Genomic DNA, 26050 nt, shown 5'->3' with positions numbered 1-26050 from the left:
TTTATTGGTTTATTTCTGCATGGTAATGTTGAACAAAATATCTTAAAAACATTAAAAACTTTGTGCAAAATGCAAATACGAAACATCATTCAATGAGGTAAGTACAACCGATGTAAAATCAAAATCATCGAGGAAAAACAACGCTAATAATTGACGCACCTTTTTTGGTTTAGTGAATGATTGTCTGACATGTGCACATGTTACCTCTCTGTGCACAGCTAGCTGCACGACGGTTTCTAAATGTGCATTCCGACTTTGTATTTTCTGCAAAAAAAGAATTGTAGTGTGCACACACATAAACTGGATAGAGGAAATATGGTTTTGTTGTCAGCATTAAACAAAATATTCAATGTAATCATGCAATGATTCTTCAAATAAAATTGTAACTAACCATTTGTTATGGTATAAAATAACATTTTGTTTCATATATATCAGAAACTACTCATACAAATTGTAAGTATTTTATACGTGCTATGCATTAACATACTTGCAGTAAGTCCTGAAGTATCCCACTATCTTCTCCAAGAAGTGTTTTTGCAATGGCTTCTCTTACACGTGTGTATGTCTCCCCCAAGACAATGTATCTATCTGCTACCTCAACCTGCATCTGGTAGATTGAACGAAGCAAATTTACATATGCAGTTGTCATGTAAAGACCATCATGGTAACGACAAGACTATATTTAGAACTAGCAATGGTCATGATAGTATCATATATGGGTAAAATTGTTAGCGACTTTACTTTGACGTATTCCAAACTCGACATCTAATTGAATTCGTTTAATTTCGGTATCAAACATTTACGATAGCTAACAGCACGTTAAGGCACATATTCAAAAACTATGAAGTCCATATTAAACAGGCAATCGAGTCCCCCAGATGACTATATTTTTCAAAATATTATAAATGCAAGCGTCCAGAACATTACATGGCACATGTATACATGAATGCGATTTTTGTCATACATAACATTAAACAAAATACCTGTTCTGATCTGCCCTCAAATGCCACCCAATTCAAACTATGCGCACGAGACTTCGATAATCTTTGATATATATGTATGCCGTAACGACGACACAAGATTTTCAATAGATACACCCTGGAAAGTATACATTATATTTTAATCACACAGTTAATCATTTCTCTTAGCCTCTTATGTAACAACATACTTAACCAACCATCTTTTAAGTAATATCTGAAGAACATACGCAGCATACGTGATAATAATATTCCATATTAAATGATCATGCATTCCACATTTAATAAGTAAATGAAACAAAAACGTTCGCATGTTATATTGTATGTCATGTACATTTTAAAATCTATATTGATACATCAGGACGTTTGACTGCTTGAACATATAAATCAGATCGTATCCATCAGGTCGAATGCCTTTCAAATAGATTTGAACAATTCAAATTGGAATCAACTTAACGACAGTGACACAACATTTACGAAGTATTCACGCATTTACCTCGTAGTTTCTGCAAAAAGTACTATTTCACTTACTTCAATGTTTCTTTATTATGACTGTGACACAATTCTTTAGCAGCTTGAATAATTTTCAGCATATCGCCGGTAATAGTATGTTTTTCCTCCTCGGCAAGTTCCGCTAAGCAACGTGCTGTTTCAGATAGACATGCTCTTGCAGTTGCGATACCATAAAGTAGTTCAGTCAATGACTGGTGGTTGTTGATCTTTTCAAAAGCATCTCGAAACAAATCGCAGGCAATAGTCAGTCTTGATTCTCCACTTTGTTCAATATACTGTAACTGCGTGTCCTACAATACCGAAAAAACGGCTACAATGTACAGGATAGCCAACGCGGAGCAAATACAAAAGAAAACATAACACTGCGGGCTAATTCTTTAAATAATGCCATTGAAGTTTTAATTGGTTAGCAGTGAACTATGCCTATCAACAATCGAGAAATATATACAAAGTTTGAAGTCAATCAAGTTAGTATTTTTTGCGAAAAATGGTAGGACCGGGTAAAATCACAAACGTGAATAACTCCGCAATCTTTACGATAATCTGTAAACATCGTCACTGTACTAACTCAATGAACGAAATTTGAATTTTATACGTAAAGGGATTTATAACACGGGCCAAACAAATCCGACGAAACGGACAACCAGACGGACAGACAAAGGACTGATAAACTGATAGACAAGCAGATTCAATTTTTATTCTGAAATACCAATTTGAAATATGACTTTTTTGTGGAGTGGGAATACATTTTGTTCAAGTTTAATACCTCCCAACATTGAACAATCAGCAGATAAATGTCAATTCTCTCTTTAGGGTTTGTGTCCGTGTCTATTGTCGTGCTTTCCAGGAACTGGCTGATATAACTGGAAACATACCTTTCCTCCCTAAAATAAATATTACTTTCTATTAAAAGTGCAAATATAATACTATTTAACAGAAGGAGATTCGTACAACATATTGCGAAGCGATTTTTTATTATCAAAACAAATTCAAATTTGCATTTCTTGATTCTGCCTCTTTTTTCGTCCGTCCTCTCGTCCGTCTGATTTGTGTGGTGCGTATCCATAAAACTATTGCTGCTAGAGGGATCAGACCTTTCTTCAGCTCAAAAATGACATAACTTATTATCGCGCGTAACACAAACACATATTGCTGCTAGAGGATGCAAATTACCAAACAATTATATACCAAAATGTGAGCATGGACACTTTAAGCAAAAAAAGGACTTTTTATTATTAAATAGCATCGCTGCTAGCGGAACGTGAAGATATACAAACATAAATCAGCATGTACGATCGCGATATTATTTTCGACATTTCTGGAGTTATGGTCTTTGTATAGCATACACATGCATTTTAACTTAAGTCTAATGGAACTCAAACTAAATAGCTGCCTGAAGGATACAGCTTTACAAAGATATCGACCAGAAAGTGCACCTGCAAACTTTAGTAATGTTAATCGGACTTTATTGATATAACCGGATGAGTAATGTCCAGTTTAGCAAATATTGTTTAAATAAATTGTTAAATACATTGTTTAACTTCTGTTCTGGGTCATTCAACAATTATTGCTGCTAGAGGTTTGGAACTTTACAAACATATAAACAGCATATGACCTAGTGCACCTCAATATTTTAGTTATGATATATCTGATAAAACTGGCTATATATCCCTTCTTGTGTCTCGAGTAGCTCAACAAGTACGCTGGCATATGAATTAAACCGTACACAATTTTAACTAGCGTATAAATATGCGCACCAATAAATTTTGGCTCCATTTAAATAAACACTCGAAACACACTTGAACTATGGGAAAAACAATGAACTTCGGACGTAACCATGTCTAGTTATCCACATTTGTATAATGGCAGATAAAAATGTTCATGGATTTATTAAAACTTCTTGTCGTGTTTACACTTCTGTAGTTCTTGTAACATTTAGATGATCACAAAACGGACGTTACTGCTTTATGATATAACGCTGTTTGTCCTGATTACTATGTGTACGCATTCATTAACAGTTTGTATATAAATAATTATAACAAGAGTTCCGCGGTCGGAGACATATTCCCACCCCTATAAAGGGCTTTGAACTAGTGACCCCACGTTCAATAGAGGTCATCTACTGTCCAAGGCCAATGCACATGTGAAGTATCAAGCCGATTGGTCAATTCGTTGATCGGTAGCGATTTTCACACTTATTGTGACAGTGGCATTGACCTTTTGACCTAGTGACTCCAATTTCCATAAGGTTTATCTACTGTCCAAGGCCAAAGCACGTGTGAAGTATCACGCTAATCGGTCAATTCGTTGACGAGTAATTGATCGGAAACGATTTGTATTTATTGTGAGAGTTACCGTGAACTTGCTCATGTGAAATATCAAGACAATCGGTCAATGCGTTGACGAGTTATTGATCGGAAACTATTTTCACACTTATTATGACAGTGGTCTTGACCTTTTACCTAGAGACCCCAATTGCAAAAGGACCATCTATTGTCCAATGCAAATGCACATGTCAAGTATCAAACCAATAGGTCAATTCGCTGACGATTTATTGATCGGAAACGAACTTGTCTACCGACAGACCAACCGACAGACAGACCGACCTACATCCAGCAAAACAATATACCCACTCTTCTTCGAAGGGGGGGGGGGGGGGACATAAAAATAGAATACATAAAATATCATGACCAAATTTTACCTTGACTTAAGCAACATCCGCAACAGAAACGACCTGAAAACGGGATTCGGGTCTAAGCCCGTGTCGATCATACTGATGTTTTTCGTAAAAACCTTGCCAGTTTTGGTTTTGCATGTTACGTAACCAAGAAGTTTGGTGATAACTTGCTCAGACGCATTTCCATAGGCAAAACTCAACTGCGAGACGACCTCCAAGAAAAATGTATTGCAACGCTGTTGGTATCGCCGCAGCTTGTTTTCAAGTCTGAAAAGTTTACACTTACTGATTAGACATATTCCGCATATGAAAACAAATTGTTATTTAATTACAGTGAATGTATGTAAACTATATTTTTATGAACGCTGTTTTATGCAACACACCACAGTTTGTCCTATAACATTTTATTACATTAAAATGCATATGTAAATTATGTAAAGATCGTTTTTTGTATTATTATGATTTTTTTACAGGAGAACTATCTTAAGCAAATGCAACGTAGAACTATTGTCGACAGCAATAAAACAAAAACAGCAATGTGTAACTTTAAAATGCACACAAATAGTATTGAATCAACTATATAATTTACATTGTATCCTCTTCATTAGTTGGTACCCAATCTATAGGAAATGGTTCTTTGCAAAGTGGACATTTGAAGTCTCTCAGTGCTTTCATCTCCGTAAAACATGTCTGACATATCTTGTCGTTCTTTTGGCATGGGAGCGTTACGGGTGCGCATTGAATATTTTCTTCACATTTATAACACTTAACTTCCGAGCTGAAAAGGGATTTGGTGTTAAATAAGGTTAAGATAGAATGTAAATTTCAATTATTGAACAGGTCATATACTATATTTATATATTAACACATTGAAACATAAAATGTTGGACAATAATGTCCATGCATGTTCTATTCTAAAAGGAAGTACAAAACGAATGTTAGCATACCCAATTGTTTCTTTCAGCGCCGTTAAGTTGCAGATTTTAAGGAAAGTTTCGACAGCAGAGAACGACTTTGGTCCGCCAAGATCGACATCATCACCAAGTAACTAAGCCAAAACATAGATTTTTAAACATATTTAAACGGACAAAAACGGTTAATACTGAATACTAAAGTTTTCTAAAATTATCTTCATTAGTTTTTGGTTTGGGAATCGCAATGTTATTATATATAATACATATAAACTACAATAATATGATAATTGTCTACTTTTAACAATGTCTTATGTTGTTAAAACAAAAAATGTTTACTTGATTTACCTTCCAAAGAGGCATGCAATTCCTGATTGTGATGTCTTGCTCCGATTCTGGGACACACATGTTCTCAATAAAAAGCTTCATTGCCAGAACGCGGCTCCACAGCGATCTACAATGTAATGTTTTCACGCATGCATATATGTATACATTACCATACGCAAAAATATTGTATTTTCCATTAATGTCTCAATTATTTTGGGAATACAAAACATCATATCTATTTTAACACCCACTGTAGAACTGACTTGCGAGTGTCATCATCGTACGTTCAATTCAAATCAGTTTGCGTGTAAACCTATTAAACGGCTAACGATATTAAAATAAAATAGGATTTAAGAGCTCTGAAAATCAAAATATTCTTCGTCATGGGTTGTAAGTCGTGTTGTATATTATAGGATATACATGTGGTAACTCTGATTCGACGATGTTGTTTACTACACATATAATATTTGTATATTTATTTACATACGATTATATATCTATATTGTCTATTATATGATATACGTCTTACGTCCTGATTAAAGCTATATCTTACAAAACTAATATTCAAAAAGCTTAAAACAAAAATATAACTTAAGGGTTGTTGCGCCAGTTTAGGTGATTAATGTCATACTCTAATACAATTAAAAAATGAATAAAAACATGTAAAAACATGGGATCACGGGCCTTTCTATTTTATTTGCAATGATGCAATTGCACTTGTGCATGAAAATTACCATATTTCTACATGTTTTAAGACTAGCATTATTAGTAAAATATTCAAATTGCACAATTAAGATAAGTTGTAAGCTTTAGTGCATCGATGTACATCGAATGAAATCGAAGATCACATGTAAACTGCATTACATTTGATAACTGTTTTAACAAAAACCAAGCTTTAATCAACTCTTAGTTACTGATAAAACTCTTCATATTTCAACAACATCTTTCATATTTAAAAAAATGTTTTATATCATAATGCGAACTTCAGAAATGTATTCTTATACGTGTTATTTTAATGCAACATATAATAAATGTTTGGGATAATAAATAAACTTAAGCGTTACTCGCGAGTGATATTTTACGAAAACAATCAGCTGATTAAATTGCAAACGTTTTAGAATTTTATGCAAACAATTTTAATAAATAGTATTTGATGGAAAAGAACAAAAATACATAAAGATAAAATTTATCAGCCTGATGTTACTACAAATAACAAATAATGTGTCCTAAATTCTGTGTGTGTGTGTTAGAGCTTAATATATTTCTATATTGCTTAATATTTTCATATAATAATGCCAAAAGATCAAATTATAATAAACATGATAAAAAACACTTTTTATATGAATCCACTTCCGTTTTAAAATCTTCTTTAACAAAATATGCACAATATCCGCATACTAGTAATAGCAAATATAGCGCAAAAACACTTGATAGTGCCATGCAGGAAAATAGTACGTGTATTGGAAGTAATACAATTTAAATATTTTTACCTAGCTCTTCTTATTGTGTTCTCACTGTGCAAACCGTAACGAACATCGTTCTGCTTGATGTTTAACATGGTTTCGACAACATGGCGATATGTGTACACTTTACTGATCCAGTCTTGACGCGATGTTGTTTTGTCAAGCTCATTTGGTTTAGGAGTGAGTTCCTCAAGAAGCATGCACAAGGCTGAGAATGTCTGATGTCGAATAAAAAAACAAAATTGTTAATTCGCAAAAGTTCAAAATCAGGCTCTAAAAACGATAGCGATGATTTGCAAATCATTATTCCATAATAAGAATTTATATTAAAATAAACGTAATTTGGAAAACTCCAAGTATATTGGTAAACTCACAAATTCATGCTCTTTAAACATAAAATGGCCTGGGGTGGTATTTCTGATTTCAACTATTTTGGAGCTGCAAGACGGCCACACATTATTTATACATCGGAAAAAAGTCAGCTTAAACGACATTTCTTCGTATGCAAAGCGACAGCAAATAGAGTGGCAAATCAGATCATTACTTCCGCCTATTTCATTGGCGACGCTGATCGATCTCGACATGATCTGTTCGCACACAATCTGCAATTATCAAGTAACTTTTTTATTCATGAAAAACAAGTCGCTGCTTAGATTACAAAAAACGACAAGTGTTAAGTAAAAAAATAACTACCTTTATTTAACATGACGGAATATATATTGATGCAAATTGTTAAATCGTCACTTTTGTTTAACATATAATTTAAACAAAACTTGTTCTCAAATGATATCAGTACATATGTTTCTTTTGATTATCTAAACGTACATTTAGCTCTGAATCAGTGCCAGCGTTGTAAACGGTTTGCACAAAGTCGTGAATATAGTCTTGCAAAATTTCACGCGGATCCGGCTGTGTGCTGCTGCTAAATTGAGACAATATCTGTCCTACAGGGGACGCTTTGAGAGCTGTTACGCATTTGCTGATCATTTCTTTCACTAGAAATAATAAATTATTCATTTTAAACACTTGCATTTCTCAGTAAATTTAAACTTGAGGTACATTTTGGTATTGTACGATTTAAGAGATATATAGATGCGACTGAAATTACAAAATATTCATATTTTGACTTTATTTAGCTATGTATACACATGTGCTACCTTCAACTGCATCAATAACAATATCCCTGACTAACTCGTCGACCACATCTATCACAACCCACGAGAATGGAAATCGTAGTTTGAAGCCATGTCCTTCAAACCCTGTACCTTTCACCAGCAAATCTTTTAGTTCATCTGCGCCCGCCAGCGAATGACAGTCGGTGTACTAATATTATATATAATCATTAAAATACTGAATTCTATGCAAGAAAGCAATTTTGAATTACTCTGTAATTTTTATTATCGATGAGCATATGGTTATAAACAAAGATCAGGCATCGACACACTTTTTAATGTGTTTTTATTTTTTAATACTTATCATCTTGGTTTCTGCCGATAACGAAGCATTGAAGAAGATCTCGAACAAGCATATGAACGGGTCAAATAAAATGTAAACATAATTCATCGACGGCCTTATCTATTTACAGTATTACAAATTCTTGATGGTTAATAATGTTATGAAAATACAAACAGGAAGTCAATATTACCTTAAGTGGAAGTACATGTGTGAGATTCAAGCACTTGAGCCAGACTTCGCGTTTCCAAGGAATATCGCACTCGATTAAATCCATGTTGCTGTTTGTGTCAAGAAAGGCAAACACATTGGCAAAAACTGGAGCGACTTTTGAAACGATTGTATTGTAGCATGATCTCCTAAAATTGAAATGAAAGAGAGACAGTGATTCAGAAACATATACTATAAGCAGACACAGTTAATACTACTCACAATGGCTGTGTCGGTATCAGCAAATAAGCAGGTATGATAGATATATCCACATCCATTTTGAATGTTTTGTAAGATAAATATTTATTCAATTAAGGTATAATTAGGTCAAAAGCAATCGAGGCCAACCTCAGTGTTCCATTCTTATTGATATTTCTCATTGCAGCCGCATTTCGTATCAACCATTGATCAGAGAGAAATCCGGTTTCACGTTCTTTTTCTTTGAATAGTTTCACAATCCACACGACGAGTCCATTAGTAAAGAGAGCTTTGTCTGCAAATTTGAAAATAATTAGACTGCAACTCTAGCTGCATCAGGGAAACATGATCATAGCTCACATTCCTTTATTAATAACAAGTGACGAATTGCCAAAATGTCTGTCGCAATCAATAAAATAAAGGAAAAAAAAAACAAAACGCAAAACATATACACACAGCGAATGATACATGCAAGATGTTGGGTTTAGCTCGGTTAAATGAAAGTGAAACGACAAACCTGATCTAAATGTATTAACACAACATTTAACTGTAAATGAAATTGCACTTATATTAACACAACTCAAATCTATAATAGAAATATTAAATTAACATTTATATTACCATTGATTGATGCAAACAAGAGAGGCATTATTGTTACTTTCTAAGGCACGACGCGATGAAACAATAAATCTCGTTTTTCATTAAAAAGCTGCAGAGGCATAGAAAATATACCAGTAAACCAATATTTGGATAATCGTAATGTAACTTCAAAACGAAAACATAATAGTGTGTAAAACTTCGATTAACTGTGTATATGCATATAAGCTTTATAAAATAACAAATCATCAGTTATTTAAAGCAATAAGTCATTTTCAACAAATAACAATTAAAACTATTTTATATTTAGAACACTATTTTTCAAGACGGTAAATAATAAATTCAAACAAGTGCTATATTCTTACGGGTGATCTCCATATCACTGGAGCATTCGGGCAATGCACGGAGAACAATATCAACTCGTTTGGTTTCCCTTGGTTCAGTATTCTGTAAATTTTTCACCATTGACAAGGCTGGTTGAACACAATGTCTAACCAATCCCCACATGTAAGTGGCATGTTGCATTGAATAAAGACTGGGTGCTTTAGGAATCGTAATGTCATTAATTGCAATCGATCGATCCCTGTCTCGTGAGTAAATTTCTATCTCCATGTTTTCTGGTTTGTTTCGTATATCAATATGCTCGTCGGAAACATCTTGAAGAGTTTTAAATGTACCCATCACATGTTTGGTGTCCACAGGTCTAATAAAGTAGCATCAATACAAGAATAAATACAAAATTATAAGTGGAATATTTGCACCTTTTAAAAACTAAGTAGGTGTATTAATTACTTAATTTATTGAAATTTTATTATTTGTTAACATTACTTACAAAATGTGTAATATAAAAACATACCCTGGATGCTGATGTGTCAAAGTACCGGAAAATATATCACTTATACGCTTGTTTACCAGATAGTTTATAGGTGGCATGCTATCATCTTCAACAAACAAATCGTCAATGTGTGCCGAATGCCAAACTCCGCACTGAAGAATCCAAAAAAAGATCCATGGACAATTACATTTGAGCTTAAATTCAAACAAGCGACATACCAGGGATATTGACATTCTTTGACAATACCAGTTAAATACCAATTGATTACATCGAAAATGAAAATTCTAAACACGTAAATATGTACACCGTTAATACAACATTACAGTCCACAATCAAAATTCTGATTGATTGGGGTTATAAAAACATATATAAAACTACATTTTTCGGTTTTTATGGGTAACGTGCGTTTTCCAGCATACAGATGTACATACCTGAAAATCACTAAAACATCCGCCAGCTTTTCTAGGTAGTTGCACAATAAACACCACAAAGAACGACGGATTATGGTGGTCTCGTATTTTAACAACCTCACTTATAACACAGTATCTTGCGGAAGAAATCAGTTTAGCATTAACGTCCCCGGAATCACATTGAATAATCAGCAATGTAGCCTCTTTTGTTGCTGTTGTCAGGGTTTGTCTACATAATATACAAACATGTATGTTTATATTAATTTAATTAATTCAGGTGGCGTAGGTAAAAAAACGTTTTTGACATAGAGTTTAGTGTTTTATACATTGTACACAAAATAGAAAAAAATGACAACCTACTTTGAGCACAAGTATTATGTATTAAAATGTGTTGGGAACTCTTGTACAATATTTGGATCTGTCATTTTATATATACTTTTGCTCTTTAGTCATGATCTGGTGTAGAGAAAGATCAAGTAAATGTTTGCAATCAATATCAGTTCGATTAGTTTTAAACACATGTATTTTACAGAATAAATACCCAATTTTTTTTGTTTTAATAGTTACTTACTGTACTCGAATACTGAACTGTTGCTCAGTGTCAAACAACGACAAAGATAGTATTTCCACTCTGCGAAACATTGTAACTTCTTTCAATATCTCTTTCGCGTGATTTCCAGCCAGAAGTTTTGAATGGCATGTCAGCTTTAATAAAATAAGCATACATATCACCAACAACACATAAATAAACTTTAATATTTTGTATAATAAAACAAAGAAAATAGCATTATTATAAACATTCATAATTGCTATGTAATAAACTACCTGAGCAAATAGTTCCTTGCACTTCTCTTTCTCAAGCACATGTTTCAGATAGTGAATGAAGCTATCGTGTGCCTGTCTTTCGTAATAGTACTTGGTCATTCTGTCTTTTTCAGCCTGGTCAAGTTGACTGTTACAGACCAAAGATTCTGGCGTAGCACACCAAAGCAAAAGTTGCTTTCCTTTTTCTATAACCTAAATTGTAGTTAAATGAATATACTTTTAGAAATATCACGACATTATTCAACTCAAGGCAAGCAAAACATGAAAAATAAATATAAAGTTTGTGAAGTTTGCATTTTTAAAAGCGTGTACTTACATCCTGATCATTAATTTTGTTATGTTCGTTTTTTTCAAAAACGTGCAATATAATTGCAGAGCACGTGTCCTCGTGAAACCCAATGAATACATCTCCTGCATGCCGCAATGTTGGTCTACAATGCATATCAATACGTCTTAACAGAGATATTTACACACTGTTTTATAACAATTTGAGTAAACTTGTATGATAGTTATAGCACATTTCCTTTAGTTTAAACATATTTATTTCAAGCAATAAAATTCCTTTAGATAAACGTTCAGAGACGTTACACTATTTTTAAAACTTATACTCCGAGTACTGTTTTCTGCACTGCGGCATATTTAATGAATTTGATATTTGTTTTTTTAACGTTTATCTGACACATAACATTTTGTGTTCAAATCAGGTAAACAGCTGTAACTGTATATAGAATGTTCAAAAGCTGGACATTGCCGATAAATTGAGTATGATATATCCTGTACAATTGTTGTGGTCTTGTTATGTTACAATAGTCGTTAAAATAAGCCAGAATTATATACCCTCGTATGGAATCATTAGTTTCTGTGGCAAACATATGAGCCCATTCCTGCAATTTCTTTGCAAGCTGTATCTGTCTCTCATCCAGAATTGAATTGATTGTCAAGAAGTGCTTCTCGAGCCTATTGATCAGTGGAATCGGGAACTTCTTATAAACTATCTGCTTCTCAGCAACGACGATTAGCCTGATGTTAGATTGAAAAAACAATTGCAACAAGTTTTCAGTGAAATATTTCGAGGCTTATTTGCATTGCGAGTATTTCTCAAACGTTTTTATTTAATGATTTGTAAACAAGAATGATGCGAAGTAATACCGGAAATCTTGGTGAACGGGACATTTCACTCTGTGTGTCCCCAGGCCAAGGTCCACGTAACGCACACCTCCGAAGTACACATAGTACTGGTTCAATGCGTCGTACAGACTTTCGTAAAGATTTTCCAAGTTCAGTAACAAAACGGTGTTTCCCGTCTCCATACAGATTTTTATCTGGTTGATGTTTCGACAGACCTGAGGCATATTTAAATAAAAGCTCAATCAAGTATGCACTAGTTTTTTCTAATACAGCGATGTATTAGTAAGTAAGTATTTAAACACATAATATTTTACCCTTTCTTGTTTACCTGGGTGTATTCTTGGTCACTTCGGAAACTACTTCCAAAAATCGTAATTGGCCTGATTTCTCTTTGTTTTGAAAATATTTGTTGCTGTATGATTGACAAAGCCCCGTAGTTCTCGGTGAGCAACAACAGGTAACGACTTTCTCTGTTGGTAAAAAACAGCAACACATACTTGATTGGTACATGATACTCAAACGAAATATTTTTATATTGCCATGTTGTTATTGCAATATATTATAACAACAACTGGTACATTTAAAATTTAGAACACTTAGTATTTTAGCATTAATTTTTATGAAAGGTTCATATTGGTACGTTTTCACGCGTTTTACTTATTGTGAGTTGATGTAAATACTTTGAAATTGAAAACATTCAGACTGAAATTACAATGACATAACACTTCCGGTCTAGTACAACAGTATGTTTACCCTTTAAATTGAACAGAATTGAAGAGGCATGCTTCAATCAATCCTTTTGGGCTACAGTCTGGGTCACAAAGTCGGTGCTGACAATAAATAGAAAATGCATTTCGTTAAAACAATTCCTGAAATGCATTTTCATTACATCATCATCATCAACATCTTCTTCATCATCATCATCATCATCATCATCATCATCGTTAACAAACGTAGTATAACCCTGTATGGCGTGTGATATTTATTTATTATTTTATTATACCTAATTTGTATTATTGTATTATACCTAATACACAAACATACCATAACTTCATGTTACCATCAGAATATTACGATACAATGAGCCTTCCGGATTTTTGTATACAGGCATAATACGTTTCACATTGCAATGTTAATAAGATGGTGTGTGCAGTTCTACAACGCGTTGGTATAATTCAATAATAACCAGGCCTAATAATAACGAAGCGTATTGTGCGAAACAGATTGTATTCATATAGTGCAGATGATAGGTGTGTATTATATATTTAAAGTATAACACATAACGAGGTAAATATTTCGCTTAGTCAAAAAAGCAGTTGCGCCAAAAAAAAAAATTTGCAGGGGATTTGTGTCGTTTGATTGTAACAGTGTGCCACTTCAGTGTGTTGATTTGGAAAGAACTATTTATCAGATTCGTGTTTGAAGAACAAATACTTATTTAAAAATACGTTCTAACAAGTCATGACGACTTCGAAAAAAACGGTATACTTTGTTAGTACGACTCAAATGAATTGAAAACTTACTGTTCAGTATAAAGGCAAATGGAATTGCAAATGTTTTTTGCTGGCAATAATTTTGCAAAATGTGGATGGATGTTAGCATCTTCGGACGCATAAGGTCAAACTTAAGTGTCATATTCGTTCAGTTCTCTTGTTCCATAGTTCAATGATTAACTCCACGCGGAGTGACAGGAGATAATGCCCCATTTTATTAATACAATACATAGGATATTGTCGTATGCTAGATATAGGGAAAGTATACATTGGCAAGACGCGTTAAATATAATTAATTGAATTAACAATGGTAAAAACTTACAGCTCCACTGCATGTCATCACATGACGAAGATGCCTTTTAAAATGTATCTCAGGATTAATCATTTCAAGTCCGCCGAAGTTTCTTTTGATTGCATGAAGCATTTCAAACCATGTTGGTGGTTGTTTAGATTCTTCGACGAAATCACAAACCATTTTCACAAGACTTAAACAGAACACACAAACATTTGACATACGTCTTGTAACACCTTATAATCGTTTGATAGATGTGAAATACAGATTTGACATACACATGATCATGATGTTCCAAACGATACACATTATAAACAAGACACTAAACCTTGGCTTATTAATAGTTTAATGACAAGAGTGTTTGGATCACACTCACGTTTATTCTCCTTACATTAACATTCATGTTTAAGTATACTGATTCCAATATGAATATACTTTCTTATAAGCTGGTACATCAAGTGTACGAATACAATTCTGTCAACAAGCATTTGAGTTTGAGTTAGTTCTGTCTTTAAAACCGGAATATATCCCGTCAGGTAGAAACGCTATTGGTTTCAATAGGAAGTTTGAAAAGGCAGTGAAAACATTTCATCGTGAAATTGTTTTACCTAATAATCAATCTCTTGAAAAATGCACAAACAACACATGTATAGCCAGCAATATTATGCTGTAAGTGCTTAAAACGACAAACAGAGTGAACGCAACATTGACACCTACCAAGCTTTAATACATATACCTATGAGTGTCATCATGTAATTTTAATATGACATAACTTAGTATTAAAATAATAATCAATATACTAAATGACTTAAACTGGTATATTTTTGAGGTTTAATTATCTTTCTTCTGTGATATATTTAGGCTTTAATGCCCCTAAAATTTATAGAGACTACCAGATCCAAAGAAAAAATTAACTTCACAACAGCAAACAAATAGGCCCACAATTGCAAAGTAATTACTCAAACATGACTTGTCCATAGTTATGATACTTTTCTTTTGATCCAAAAATTACGGTATAATAATGTACAGTAATCATACATAAAACGTTTTAAAAGGCAAAACCTAAGGAATATGTTCTAATAGATAGAGCGATTTGTCTATCGATATACCTTGTACAAAGGAAATTATACGCTTTTATTCAAATGACATGGACGTATAGTCAATTATAGAATACTATTACTTTTAAAGCACATGACTTACCTGTAAAAGTCGCGAAGCCCATAAAATTCGCGCATCTGTTTGGAAGCGTCATTGAACACGTCCAGATAAGCTTTTGATAGTGGCCCAATAAATGGCTTTATTAACGCCTGAATAACTTTGTTACGATGGCATATGCCTCTGAAATGGAGTAAATTAAATTCAAGTGTTTCAGCGAACCAATTTGTGAAGACGTTTTTGTAAATAATATAATTAAATTATTAACAAACACACATATTTATCTAAATCGCGACTTACTGTGCGCTATTCGTCAGTTCGTCTATTTCAGGCACTTCCCTTTGGACAAATATACCTCTGTTCATTTTCGCTGGATCGAGCGCCCAATTGGATATGCCAATGAATGCCACCTGCAGAAAGGGATGTATAGGATATCCGTACATGACTATTCCAATGTATTTCTCGTTTGAGCAAAAATTAAATACGATACACAACATATTGATACAAGTCTATTTCTTATTTCAATTACTACCTTTTTAAATGGTTTTGGTTCTTCCTCCCCTTGGCAGCCATCTTCCAACAGTGGGTGCAATGTCTGTAGATACATAAACAATCTACCTTAAATTATCAAAATAAACAAGGGACAAAATTGTCACAAAACCAGGTTTTCATTGTGAAAAAAAAAATCTGATAATGGGAGAAAACTCAAACTGAACTTTTGAAATGACCAAAAAAAATTAACCCCCTTTGTAAGTTTTTTTTTTTTTTAAATCTATTTTTAGTCGTGGCGACCTTGACATTGGAGATATTGACGTGATTCTTTCGTGGGACACACCGTCCCATGATGGTGAACAAATGTGCCAAATGATTTTAAAATCTCACAATGAATGACATAGTTATGGCCAGGACAAGCTCATTTATGGCCATTTTTGACCTTTGAACTCAAAGTGTGACCTTGACCTTGGAGATATCGACGTAATTATTTCGCGCGACACACCGTCCAATGATGGTGAACAAATGTGCCAAATGATTTTAAAATCTGACGATGAACGACATAGTTATGGCTCGGACAAGCTCATTTATGGCCATTTTTGACCTTTGAACTCAAAGTGTGACCTTGACCTTGGAGATATCGACGTAATTATTTCGCGCGACACACCGTCCAATGATGGTGAACAAATGTGCCAAATGATTTTAAAATCTGACAATGAACGACATAGTTATGGCCCGGACAAGCTTATTCCGCCAGCCCGCCAGCCCGCCAGCCAGCCAGCCCGCCAGCCCGTCAGCCCGCCCGCATTCGCCAATCTAATAACCAGTTTTTTCCTTCGGAAAACCTGGTTAAATATACCAAAACAAAATCTCAAGTTTAAAAACGCATATATTGTTTTACTCTTTAGTAAATTGGTATCTAAAAAGTATCAACGCACTTTCAATGGCATTCGAGGGCTGTCCTCTGCCAATCCGACCTCGTCCAAAACAACGACGGAAACAAAAGTATTCAAGTCCTTATCCTCTTGAAACTGAGCACACTGTCTGAAAGTACCTACAATACCGTCCGGAGTGGCCAACGGACTGCATTGGAATGAAACCATCTGTACCTGTTGCATAAAGAGCACATAACGAATAGAATTTTACACGTGTGTAATTCTGCATTCAATAACACAAAAACAACAACGTCATATGAAAAACAACATGAAACTTTGTATGTACCTGTTTGAAATGTTTGAACAGCTTAAACTTAGAACAATTTCCTTGCATTGCATCAGCCACAATTGTTTTCGCGAGCGATTTCGAACTTCCGGGCTTGCCAACAAGAAACAGTGGTATTCGCAACTCGATGCAAACAACCATCATGAAGACGTTTTCTTTCAACGCCGTGTTTCTTGCAATATTGTTGTCAAGTGAAACATTGTCAAGGAATACATCTTGGCAACTGCAATAAATGATTTGCTACGTTAATAACCAAACATGACTGACACGTGGATATGTAATACAAATAATATATAATATTACCATTCGATTTCTTCTGCTATTTGGTTCGCCCCTCTTGTTAATACACATGGATCTCTAAAGCATTTGAAGACCCTTTTTCTGTATCTTTGGCGCTTCTCTGTGCCTAAACAAGCGTGGTAGCACACTCCAAGAGCGAGCACTAGACTTCTTGTTAACTTATCTAAACCCTGTAATGTAAATGTTTTTTTCAAAATGAAACAACAACATAAATACGGTTGCTAAAGAAGTGCACGAACATGAAGTAATTGGTACACACCACATTTGCATGGTTGTCTTCATCTTCGCTATTTTGAGCTTCAAATGTATATTTGTTGGACAGCCTTGTGTTCATCATCTCAAAAAGAACCCCGTTGTTTTCCGCTTGCTCGTAAAACCATGCCATGACCATCAGCGCTCTTTGTACATCCCTCAGTGACACAAAACTGCATTCATCCTGAAATCGCTTATTCTCATTATTTTCTTTATCGTTTTATATTTATCAATATACTTTAACGTTAATTCAAAATTAGATGTCAAATTTGTGGTTACTGCACCTTTTGTTCTCTCATAAACTGTTGTGATTCTATTAGAATCCTGCTCATAACGTCAACTAAAGATCTTGAATCGGGAAGAATGTCTTCATCGATCTTTGAACAGAGAACGTTTAGTAAAATGTATTGCATTGTCAGATAAAATACCGAAACAAATTACCCACCCAGTAAGATTTTACATCACACATACCCCATTTAAATTTGAAACACATACACATATAAATGGTCAATAAAGAAACACATTTAAGAAGCAAGCAATCGAAAGTAAAAAGTTAAGACGTACATATCTTTTCACCATTTGTCGGACGTATAAAATTTCCACGTCCGTGTTTAATTGTCCAAAATCCCAAACCAAAGGCAGCAAACTCTGCGGTAGCGGTTGAACTCTATACACCTTTAAGAATAGCAAACAACTAAATTTCCGAAATTATGTATGATTAACCTTAAAATCTTTGTTATATATCAACAGATGCACACATTCAATTATGATTTGTCTTACCAGTCGCCTCATCGGAACTCGACCCAGCTTGTCGGTTGTTTCGTCAGCGTCAACATGATAACCAAGACCAGCTTGTTCCAGTTTGTGGATTAGCTCATCAGGATGCCTTACAAATTAAAATAATATGGAATAAAAAGTGCACTAAATATAGTTAAATGAAAAAAAAAAACACCACAAAGCCAGAATTTTCTAAGGTCAATACTTTTTCAACATACTTCCTGTATGGGTTACAGGCAGCTACAATTTTTAGGTTCTCGTAGAACTTCAGTGGTTCACCACACATAGATTTATCACACATGACCTCTTTAATGAGTCCAATAGCCTCAGTGGTATTCGCTTCATCAAAAAACAATACAGTGTATATGTTCGTTTTGTATTTAGCCATCATGCGAACGTTTTGTCTGGCTTGTTCTTCCGCTTTCTTGATACTTCGTTTAATATCGTCTTTAATTGTTCCACCATGCACCTATACCAATTAACAAAGAAATAAATCAAAACAGATCATGTTTGAATATATAAACTCAATGAATTATTTAAATATCCAATATGTATTTTAAAACCTTTCATGCAAATCAATTTTTCTTATGTAATGTTTCTTTCTACCTTCATCAGAATCATATTGTTGACGTTTACTCCTGGTGGACACTGCAGGGCACACATGAACTTGACCAGTCGTGTTTTACCACATCCGGTCTCACCCATTATGACAACAGGAATGTCACTTCTGAAAATAAAGATTCATTTCGTCATAATCCTTCGGAAAAATGCATGCATTTAAATTTTCAGTTTGATAAAATATAGGTCAAAATGAGGTTATCATACATTTGAATATTTGAGTTTACCTAAATCTCATATAGATCGCCAATATTTTCTTGACATTGTCTGTTGTTAGCTCATAGGTACTGTCTGGATCATGTGGTACGTCGATGCCCATAACATTGCACAATTTCAATATCTTCTGGTCTCTGAATCATATGAATAAAGACAAAGATGTGTAGATTAAAATATATTCTTAAATATAAACAAACATTTGACAAGTGTCAAGAGGTTACAGATACCGTTACATTGGACAACAAATGAAACGCCTTTTACTAATGTTTATCGTTAATCATACGTTTATTCATAATTCAAAAGCATTGGTGTTGAATTAAATCTGCTTCGAAAGAAATACATAACAGAAAGATGGCACGAACATAGTCATTCACGTGAGTTGATATATTTCAAATGAGTCCATTCTAAATTGTAATGTTCGCGCTACTAATGACCATATACATTCCTCGAAATCGAAATACATTACATCGAAAACTAGTCAGAAACACAAGATCACATACTGATAAACATATATATTATAATTTTGATCACCGTGTAAGGTAAGTTTTACCCGACACAAAATCCGACGGACTGACGGCTGATCATACATGCCCACCAGGATGAAAGTTTGGGATAACAAAACACGAAATACAACAAATCTTCTTACATCAATAACTATACTAACCGCTGCAGATTATCGAAGTTTTCTTGGAGTGGAACTCTGTTTCTAACAAGGGCGTCGTACAAATTAGGCGCCATTATTGCTTGTTCAAGTACATGTGAAGTCTGTAGGTCAATCAAATTACCCGTCGTTTTATCAATGAAAAAGCCCAAAAACGTGAATGTGAAGTGATCTGAGTTGAAAAACAGGTACGGGTGCGGGCTGAAATTGCCAACTGACATATATTAGCAAAATATAAACAGCAGGTTTGCAATATGCAATTAGGAATGTCATGGAAAATGAACGAAACTTATAAAACGTCATTTGTTTATATGTTATATATGTTAAAACCTGCTTTCCCAAGTTCTCCGAAGTGCAAGTCTATTTAGAATGTCTTCGTCTACCATCGTTTCATCTTCGTCATTCGAGAAAGATGTAGACGGACTTTCCTCACTTATATGAATTGAACGGGTTGCAAAATCCTAAAAAGGCATGTTAAAACAGATTAATAGATATTTTACTGTAAAAAGAAACAATATTACGTATATATCTTTCTGATATGTATTTGTAAAGGCATGCGCGGATTGCCGATATAGATCATGTAGATGTTCAACTTCATATTGCGCAAAATACTGTTTGTTTATGGCGGAAGATTTTTTTCGCGTGCCGTAGTTAAGAGAGGATTACGTTATTAGTAAAATCGATATAGCTGGCACTTAGTGTACACTTAATGTTTTTGGCAATAAACATTTTAAAAATCTGGATAGTCTGCGCGTTTGGTCCGTATCAACATTCGCATATAATATTGTTGGCAATATTCATACACGCATATTTTAAAGATAATGTATAAATTCATTATGATAAAAGGAAAGAACGACCAAACCTAAGTAAACAACGCGTGTAAACTTTAATACTCATTATCCGATATGAAGGTAAATAAACACAAGAACAGACGACGTCACATTAGGTAACGTCATTTTGTTTTCTATAAAAGATAACATTCTTTGCTTGGAAATCAATAAGTTGTGTTTAATTATGCAGCGGTAACCCGTTAAATGTGTGTTATAAATATGTACAACTCAGCCTAGGTTTGTCATATGCCTCTATTGTCACACATTCGGATGCAATACTTCCGAAGCTGTGCCAATAAGAACTCATGACACACTATGGCCATGTTATAATCATACAAAATACATAGAAATAGAATCATCGACTTACGTAAATCACAATAACAATAATATTATAATACACACCTTTGACATTTGCATGAGAAATCGAAGAACAAACGTTGCATATCCTGGGAGGTCTTCACTGGCTGCATTGCTTACAAACTGATTATTCTCGTAATCAACAAGTTGGGTGTTAAGAAACCAAGCAAAGTTTTGCAGTTCTGACCACGACGGGTTGATAACGCCACACCGACTAAAACACGAGACGTGAATATATGCATTTACTGAAAGACATGTGGACTCCACAACCATACTATATGATAGAAATGAACAACACTGTTTGTTAAGGATCCTATCAGGTACAACTGCGGCGCTAGAAACCTGTTACTAGCTTTTTATCAAAGTAATAATGCAAATGTCTCGGCGTGGAACTGATTGTGCTTAGTATAGTTAATCATTTTGATTGGAATAATACAACAGATATATGACTTTTAACCCAAAGATTTTATACCGTAAAAGAACACCGAGGCACGTATTTGGATCTCCTTCAGGGTTTTGGGCATCAACATCGGTCAATTTTTTTCCTAAATCCAACCTTCGCAAGTATTGATAAGTACGCTGAAATACCGGACTACGAAACTTCTGTTCGTCAAAAAGCTGATCCGTTTGTCTAAACCCTTTATTTTAAATACAAATATATTTTCTATGACTACTCGCACATGAAATTTACGCAAAAGCGATGATTAAATATTCAATAATAAGTCTGTTTAAACAAGTATTTGCATTATTGGATGAACAGTATATGGTATATGTTGGAAAGAGGCATTAATCTGGGGATACTAGTTGACCCATTTTAACGTTTATCCACATCAAATACCATCTACATTTGAATTATTAAAACAAAATTGTCATTGGTACATATAATGTGTCAGCTTTATTTGAATGTTCGGATTATAGTATTTTTCTTGAGTTGGTGTGATCCGGTTAACAAATATTTATTTGTGAATGCATTCCACATTATGAACGTAATGTTAGACAAAAAGCGCCGATATATCATTGTAAATGCATTACCTATATTTGCCACTTGAGGAATACCGTTGTAGATGTTAAAGCTCTCTGTCGGTGATCTACACGTTACTTCGGGCAGAATGCTAAATATTTGGTGAGCGTACTGTCCAAATAATAAGAAACAACAATACCTTTAAAACACTTTACAACGGACATACGGCTTTAACATAATTAATGACATTTCAGCTGTTTTGCCTTCAACAAATACATGATTGCCAAATGGTACGTGTCTCTCGGAATCAAAATTTTTTGGCCATTCATTTCTCTACCAAGAATAAACGACCGTATACTGCACACTTTGCTAACCACCAAAATCCATGAATAAGTAATTTACAGACATAAATGTGTAAACATTTTTTTCAGGAAATTAGCAAAAAAATGACAAAAATATTAATTTTATATAATAAACTATATATATAATATACGTATATTAATAAAAACGTGTATTCTTTCTACGCAGTTGAAACTGAATGTTTTCACAGCTTAAATAACTTATGTTTTTTTACTCTTGACATTTTCTCCCACACAATAAATGCAACTATTATTGGTGGCCAATAAGCATGGTAGTAAGTTTACATTCCCTAAATTGTGTACGTTTGCGCAAAATTATTGGTCATTGATTCTTGCGCTGCATTATAAGCTCAATAGGTCAACAGTTATCTTAATAAGCTATACCAAAAAAAGCACAGTCATAAGCCAATTTAATGTGACTACACCTTCAAATTAAATTTAATATGTAAATAATATGGAAATGAGTATTATTTAAAAGTTCAACTGAATATAAAAGAATTGAAGTAGTTTTTACAAACATCGTTTTTGCTTGAAGTGTCGTGGATCATAATAGGTAAAGTTTCAATCAGATAGAAGTCGTCCAAACTTCTTCGCCACACATATCCGCTTTTGTCCATCAAACAATTGAGGATAAGAAGATTGAACAGTAGCAAGTCAATGCCCTCTTGAACCTACAATAAGTTCATTCTACACAGAAATCGTTTATAGTGAGCTAAAGTATTCATTAAATAATGAATTTAAAATTGTAACTATATTTTAGAAAAAAAGACAAGATTTTACTCCATTCTTATTGAAATACATATTGAAAAATTCACAAACCTCATGAGAAATGTCTATATGAAACAGGCGTACACTCTGCTTCCCTGATGTCGGCGTGTGTTTAAGAAATTCTTGTATTACTTCATGCATATTGATGTGCTTCTCTTGTAACGGTATTTTTACAACTTTTGATTCAACTTTGTTCGATCGGGCAAATTTTTGTTTCATGGCTTGAGTCTGCCGCTGTACATATAAGGTTTTTCCAACACCGGCTCGTGTTGACAAGACAAGGCGTGCAGAACATCTGATAAAAGTTAATTTGCAAATCCAATAACACAACACAGATACACCTACTAGAATGAACGCTTATGTTTGGAAAAAGCAATTCTGCTAGTAACAAGACCTGTTTTCTTACGCCATGGATGTCTGAAATTCCACGCTTTTCCTTAAACTCCGCTTATGAAACAAACAAGCTGTTTATGGCACATTTTAATTTTGACCCTCTCAGTGTTACCTTGACCTTTGTGGTTATTAGACGGGTGATACACGCGATACTTAGTTTCTACTTGGTGGTCATTTGTGGTGAATATTTTTTTTAAATGGAAGATGAATGACAAAGTTATAGTTTTTCCTAGATGTTTTATGGCCAAATACACATTTACACATGTGATAGAATGGACAAACTCCCGTCAATTAAAAAACGTTTGATGGAGAAATTGCACAGCAACTTTCTCTCTTTTATTTACATTGACATACACTGTTGAAAAGGGATAATGCAAAATGTGTACCGTTTGAAGTCGACACACGATACAGAGTGAATTCTGTTCACTGGCACCACTAATTTATCTTCCACATATTTCTTCACCGCATCTTGGTGGACTGTCTGAACTTGTCGAATAAACTTGCCAAATAAGGGCACCAACGGACACCGATATTCATTGTCCGATCCGCAGATGATGAACAGACGATATTTCAGATCTGGTTTCAAACAATTAAACCGTGTTAAATGGACCGCGGCCAAATCGTGCACACATGATAAACATATGTATCATTCAAAAACCTGTGTTATGTATTTGCTTATACGGAAGGAAGTTACAGTTTGAAACAAATGGATACAAACACTGTGGCATTAATAGCTTTGTGTTACTATGTTCGTAGTGTGTTAAGAGATATAACAACCAATTAACACTTGAACATGAAATCCAATTTGAAATGTTCAAATTGCGAGTATATGTTCTTAATTAAAACACATTCAAAATATTGATCTTATATGAATCAGCGTTCAAATCAGAGAGAACACAAATAGTCTTAAACATAATATGAGAAAACAAGAGATGTGTTTGTCTGAAACACAATGCCCCCTACTGCGCCGCTTTGATACATGTTGTTTTACCTTTGAACTTGAAGGATGACCTTGACCTTTCACCACTCAAAATGTGCAGCTCCATGAGATACACATGCATGCCAAATATCAAGTTGCTATGTGAAGGGAAATAGAAGTTATGAGCATTTTTCGAAACCTAAATGCGAAACCTAAATGCAAAGTGTGACGGAAAGACAGACAGACAGACGGACGGACAGACGGCCCGATCACTATATGCCCTCCTTCGGGGGCATACAAATCACATACACATACACATTTAAAACAATTTGGTCAAATCAATTACATAATCCTATACAGGTTTAAAACATAATACAAGCGAAGAATCACATACACATTGAAAAACATTTTGGTCAAGATGAATTTTATTAGCCCGTACCGGTTTTATGATATGTTTCCAAAATTAAGTCGTGCAAACTCCTTTCCGCGGCCTCGCCAACGTCGTAATTTAGAATATCGGCATTTACGAGACAATGAATCTTTCTTCCATCAGCAAAAACTGCCCGACGCCAGAATATTTCAATCTAGAGAAAAAATAATTTTGGTAGCCTTTCACACGTTTGTTAATATTTGATATATTCTACAATTTCACGCACCCTACAATTTCGCAATAACGAAACTACATTTGAAACATAATATAGTATCATTCATGTGAATATATAACGGTTTGCAAAAAAACTAGTATGTGCTCGTAACTATTTTGAAACAATCACATAAAATAAACACAGATCACAGAATAACATACACGGGTTATTTAAGGAATGATGTCATGCACTGTATGCAGCTTTAAATGTATGTGAACTTAGAAAATAGAGCTCTAAATGAATGCGCTTAAATGAGCAATAGCAAATGCTTAGAGTATCAATGATTACCTCATCAATTGTCGTGTCTGTGTGGCACACGAGGACTTCGTCTGACAACGGAAGAGCCTGTTTCTTGTCGTGCATGTAAATGGATAACGTCACCTTGAGGATTTCGCCTGGTCAAATGTAATGACTTTGACTTAAAACCAACTCCAATGTCATAATTAGCATATGTAAGTAAATGATAATAATAACCACCGTTATGGCCAATAATTAAAAAACACACACACACTCATCACTTGGAAAGACATGTTTTGTTAAAAATAGAAACATATAATATTAAAAAAAACATAAGATCAACTGCAACTCAGAGGACTGTAAGAAAGAGACATTGTAACTTTAGTTTAATATGAAGTATGACACATTTTAGGTCGTGAGAGATTCCACTCTGAACAGAAGTTCGTTGATGTCCTTAAAAACATGACAAAACTAAATGTCGAGCGGATGATAGGTGTTCTATCTTTTGCTTATTGTAGAAAAAATAACTGACATATTTAATACAATAGTTCAATTCGATATATAAGGTGAAAAGAAAGAACG

At 34.1% G+C, this 26050-nt stretch overlaps 1 protein-coding gene across 1 annotated transcript in view; it reads right to left on the bottom strand.

Moving 5' to 3' along the window:
* The window catches only part of LOC127853211 (E3 ubiquitin-protein ligase RNF213-like), a 49186-nt gene that overhangs the window by 16267 nt on the left and 6869 nt on the right, over positions 1–26050 (bottom strand). The window contains exons 13-61 of the mRNA XM_052387495.1: positions 25520–25626; positions 25027–25171; positions 24055–24244; positions 23327–23570; positions 23026–23178; positions 22220–22319; positions 21660–21825; positions 21233–21401; positions 20331–20461; positions 20004–20201; positions 19351–19473; positions 19112–19232; positions 18724–18974; positions 18509–18614; positions 18293–18403; positions 18013–18105; positions 17736–17912; positions 17480–17646; positions 17177–17399; positions 16894–17064; positions 15996–16058; positions 15764–15873; positions 15509–15646; positions 14339–14501; positions 13277–13353; positions 12852–12993; positions 12545–12738; positions 12233–12415; positions 11712–11826; positions 11396–11587; positions 11142–11275; positions 10592–10799; positions 10182–10312; positions 9691–10028; positions 8879–9023; positions 8514–8679; positions 8026–8191; positions 7694–7863; positions 7243–7470; positions 6896–7086; positions 5427–5532; positions 5115–5215; positions 4757–4945; positions 4192–4434; positions 2257–2374; positions 1509–1780; positions 984–1098; positions 488–607; positions 160–264 (exon numbers count right to left, since the gene is read on the bottom strand). Coding sequence (XP_052243455.1) covers positions 160–264; positions 488–607; positions 984–1098; positions 1509–1780; positions 2257–2374; positions 4192–4434; positions 4757–4945; positions 5115–5215; positions 5427–5532; positions 6896–7086; positions 7243–7470; positions 7694–7863; positions 8026–8191; positions 8514–8679; positions 8879–9023; positions 9691–10028; positions 10182–10312; positions 10592–10799; positions 11142–11275; positions 11396–11587; positions 11712–11826; positions 12233–12415; positions 12545–12738; positions 12852–12993; positions 13277–13353; positions 14339–14501; positions 15509–15646; positions 15764–15873; positions 15996–16058; positions 16894–17064; positions 17177–17399; positions 17480–17646; positions 17736–17912; positions 18013–18105; positions 18293–18403; positions 18509–18614; positions 18724–18974; positions 19112–19232; positions 19351–19473; positions 20004–20201; positions 20331–20461; positions 21233–21401; positions 21660–21825; positions 22220–22319; positions 23026–23178; positions 23327–23570; positions 24055–24244; positions 25027–25171; positions 25520–25626 — 7769 coding nt within the window. The remainder of the gene's footprint in view (positions 1–159; positions 265–487; positions 608–983; positions 1099–1508; positions 1781–2256; positions 2375–4191; positions 4435–4756; positions 4946–5114; positions 5216–5426; positions 5533–6895; positions 7087–7242; positions 7471–7693; positions 7864–8025; positions 8192–8513; positions 8680–8878; positions 9024–9690; positions 10029–10181; positions 10313–10591; positions 10800–11141; positions 11276–11395; positions 11588–11711; positions 11827–12232; positions 12416–12544; positions 12739–12851; positions 12994–13276; positions 13354–14338; positions 14502–15508; positions 15647–15763; positions 15874–15995; positions 16059–16893; positions 17065–17176; positions 17400–17479; positions 17647–17735; positions 17913–18012; positions 18106–18292; positions 18404–18508; positions 18615–18723; positions 18975–19111; positions 19233–19350; positions 19474–20003; positions 20202–20330; positions 20462–21232; positions 21402–21659; positions 21826–22219; positions 22320–23025; positions 23179–23326; positions 23571–24054; positions 24245–25026; positions 25172–25519; positions 25627–26050) is intronic.

Source organism: Dreissena polymorpha, chromosome 12, assembly GCF_020536995.1.
Source record: "Dreissena polymorpha isolate Duluth1 chromosome 12, UMN_Dpol_1.0, whole genome shotgun sequence".
Classification (NCBI taxonomy): domain Eukaryota; kingdom Metazoa; phylum Mollusca; class Bivalvia; order Myida; family Dreissenidae; genus Dreissena; species Dreissena polymorpha.
This window is presented reverse-complemented; position numbering and strand designations above follow the sequence as displayed.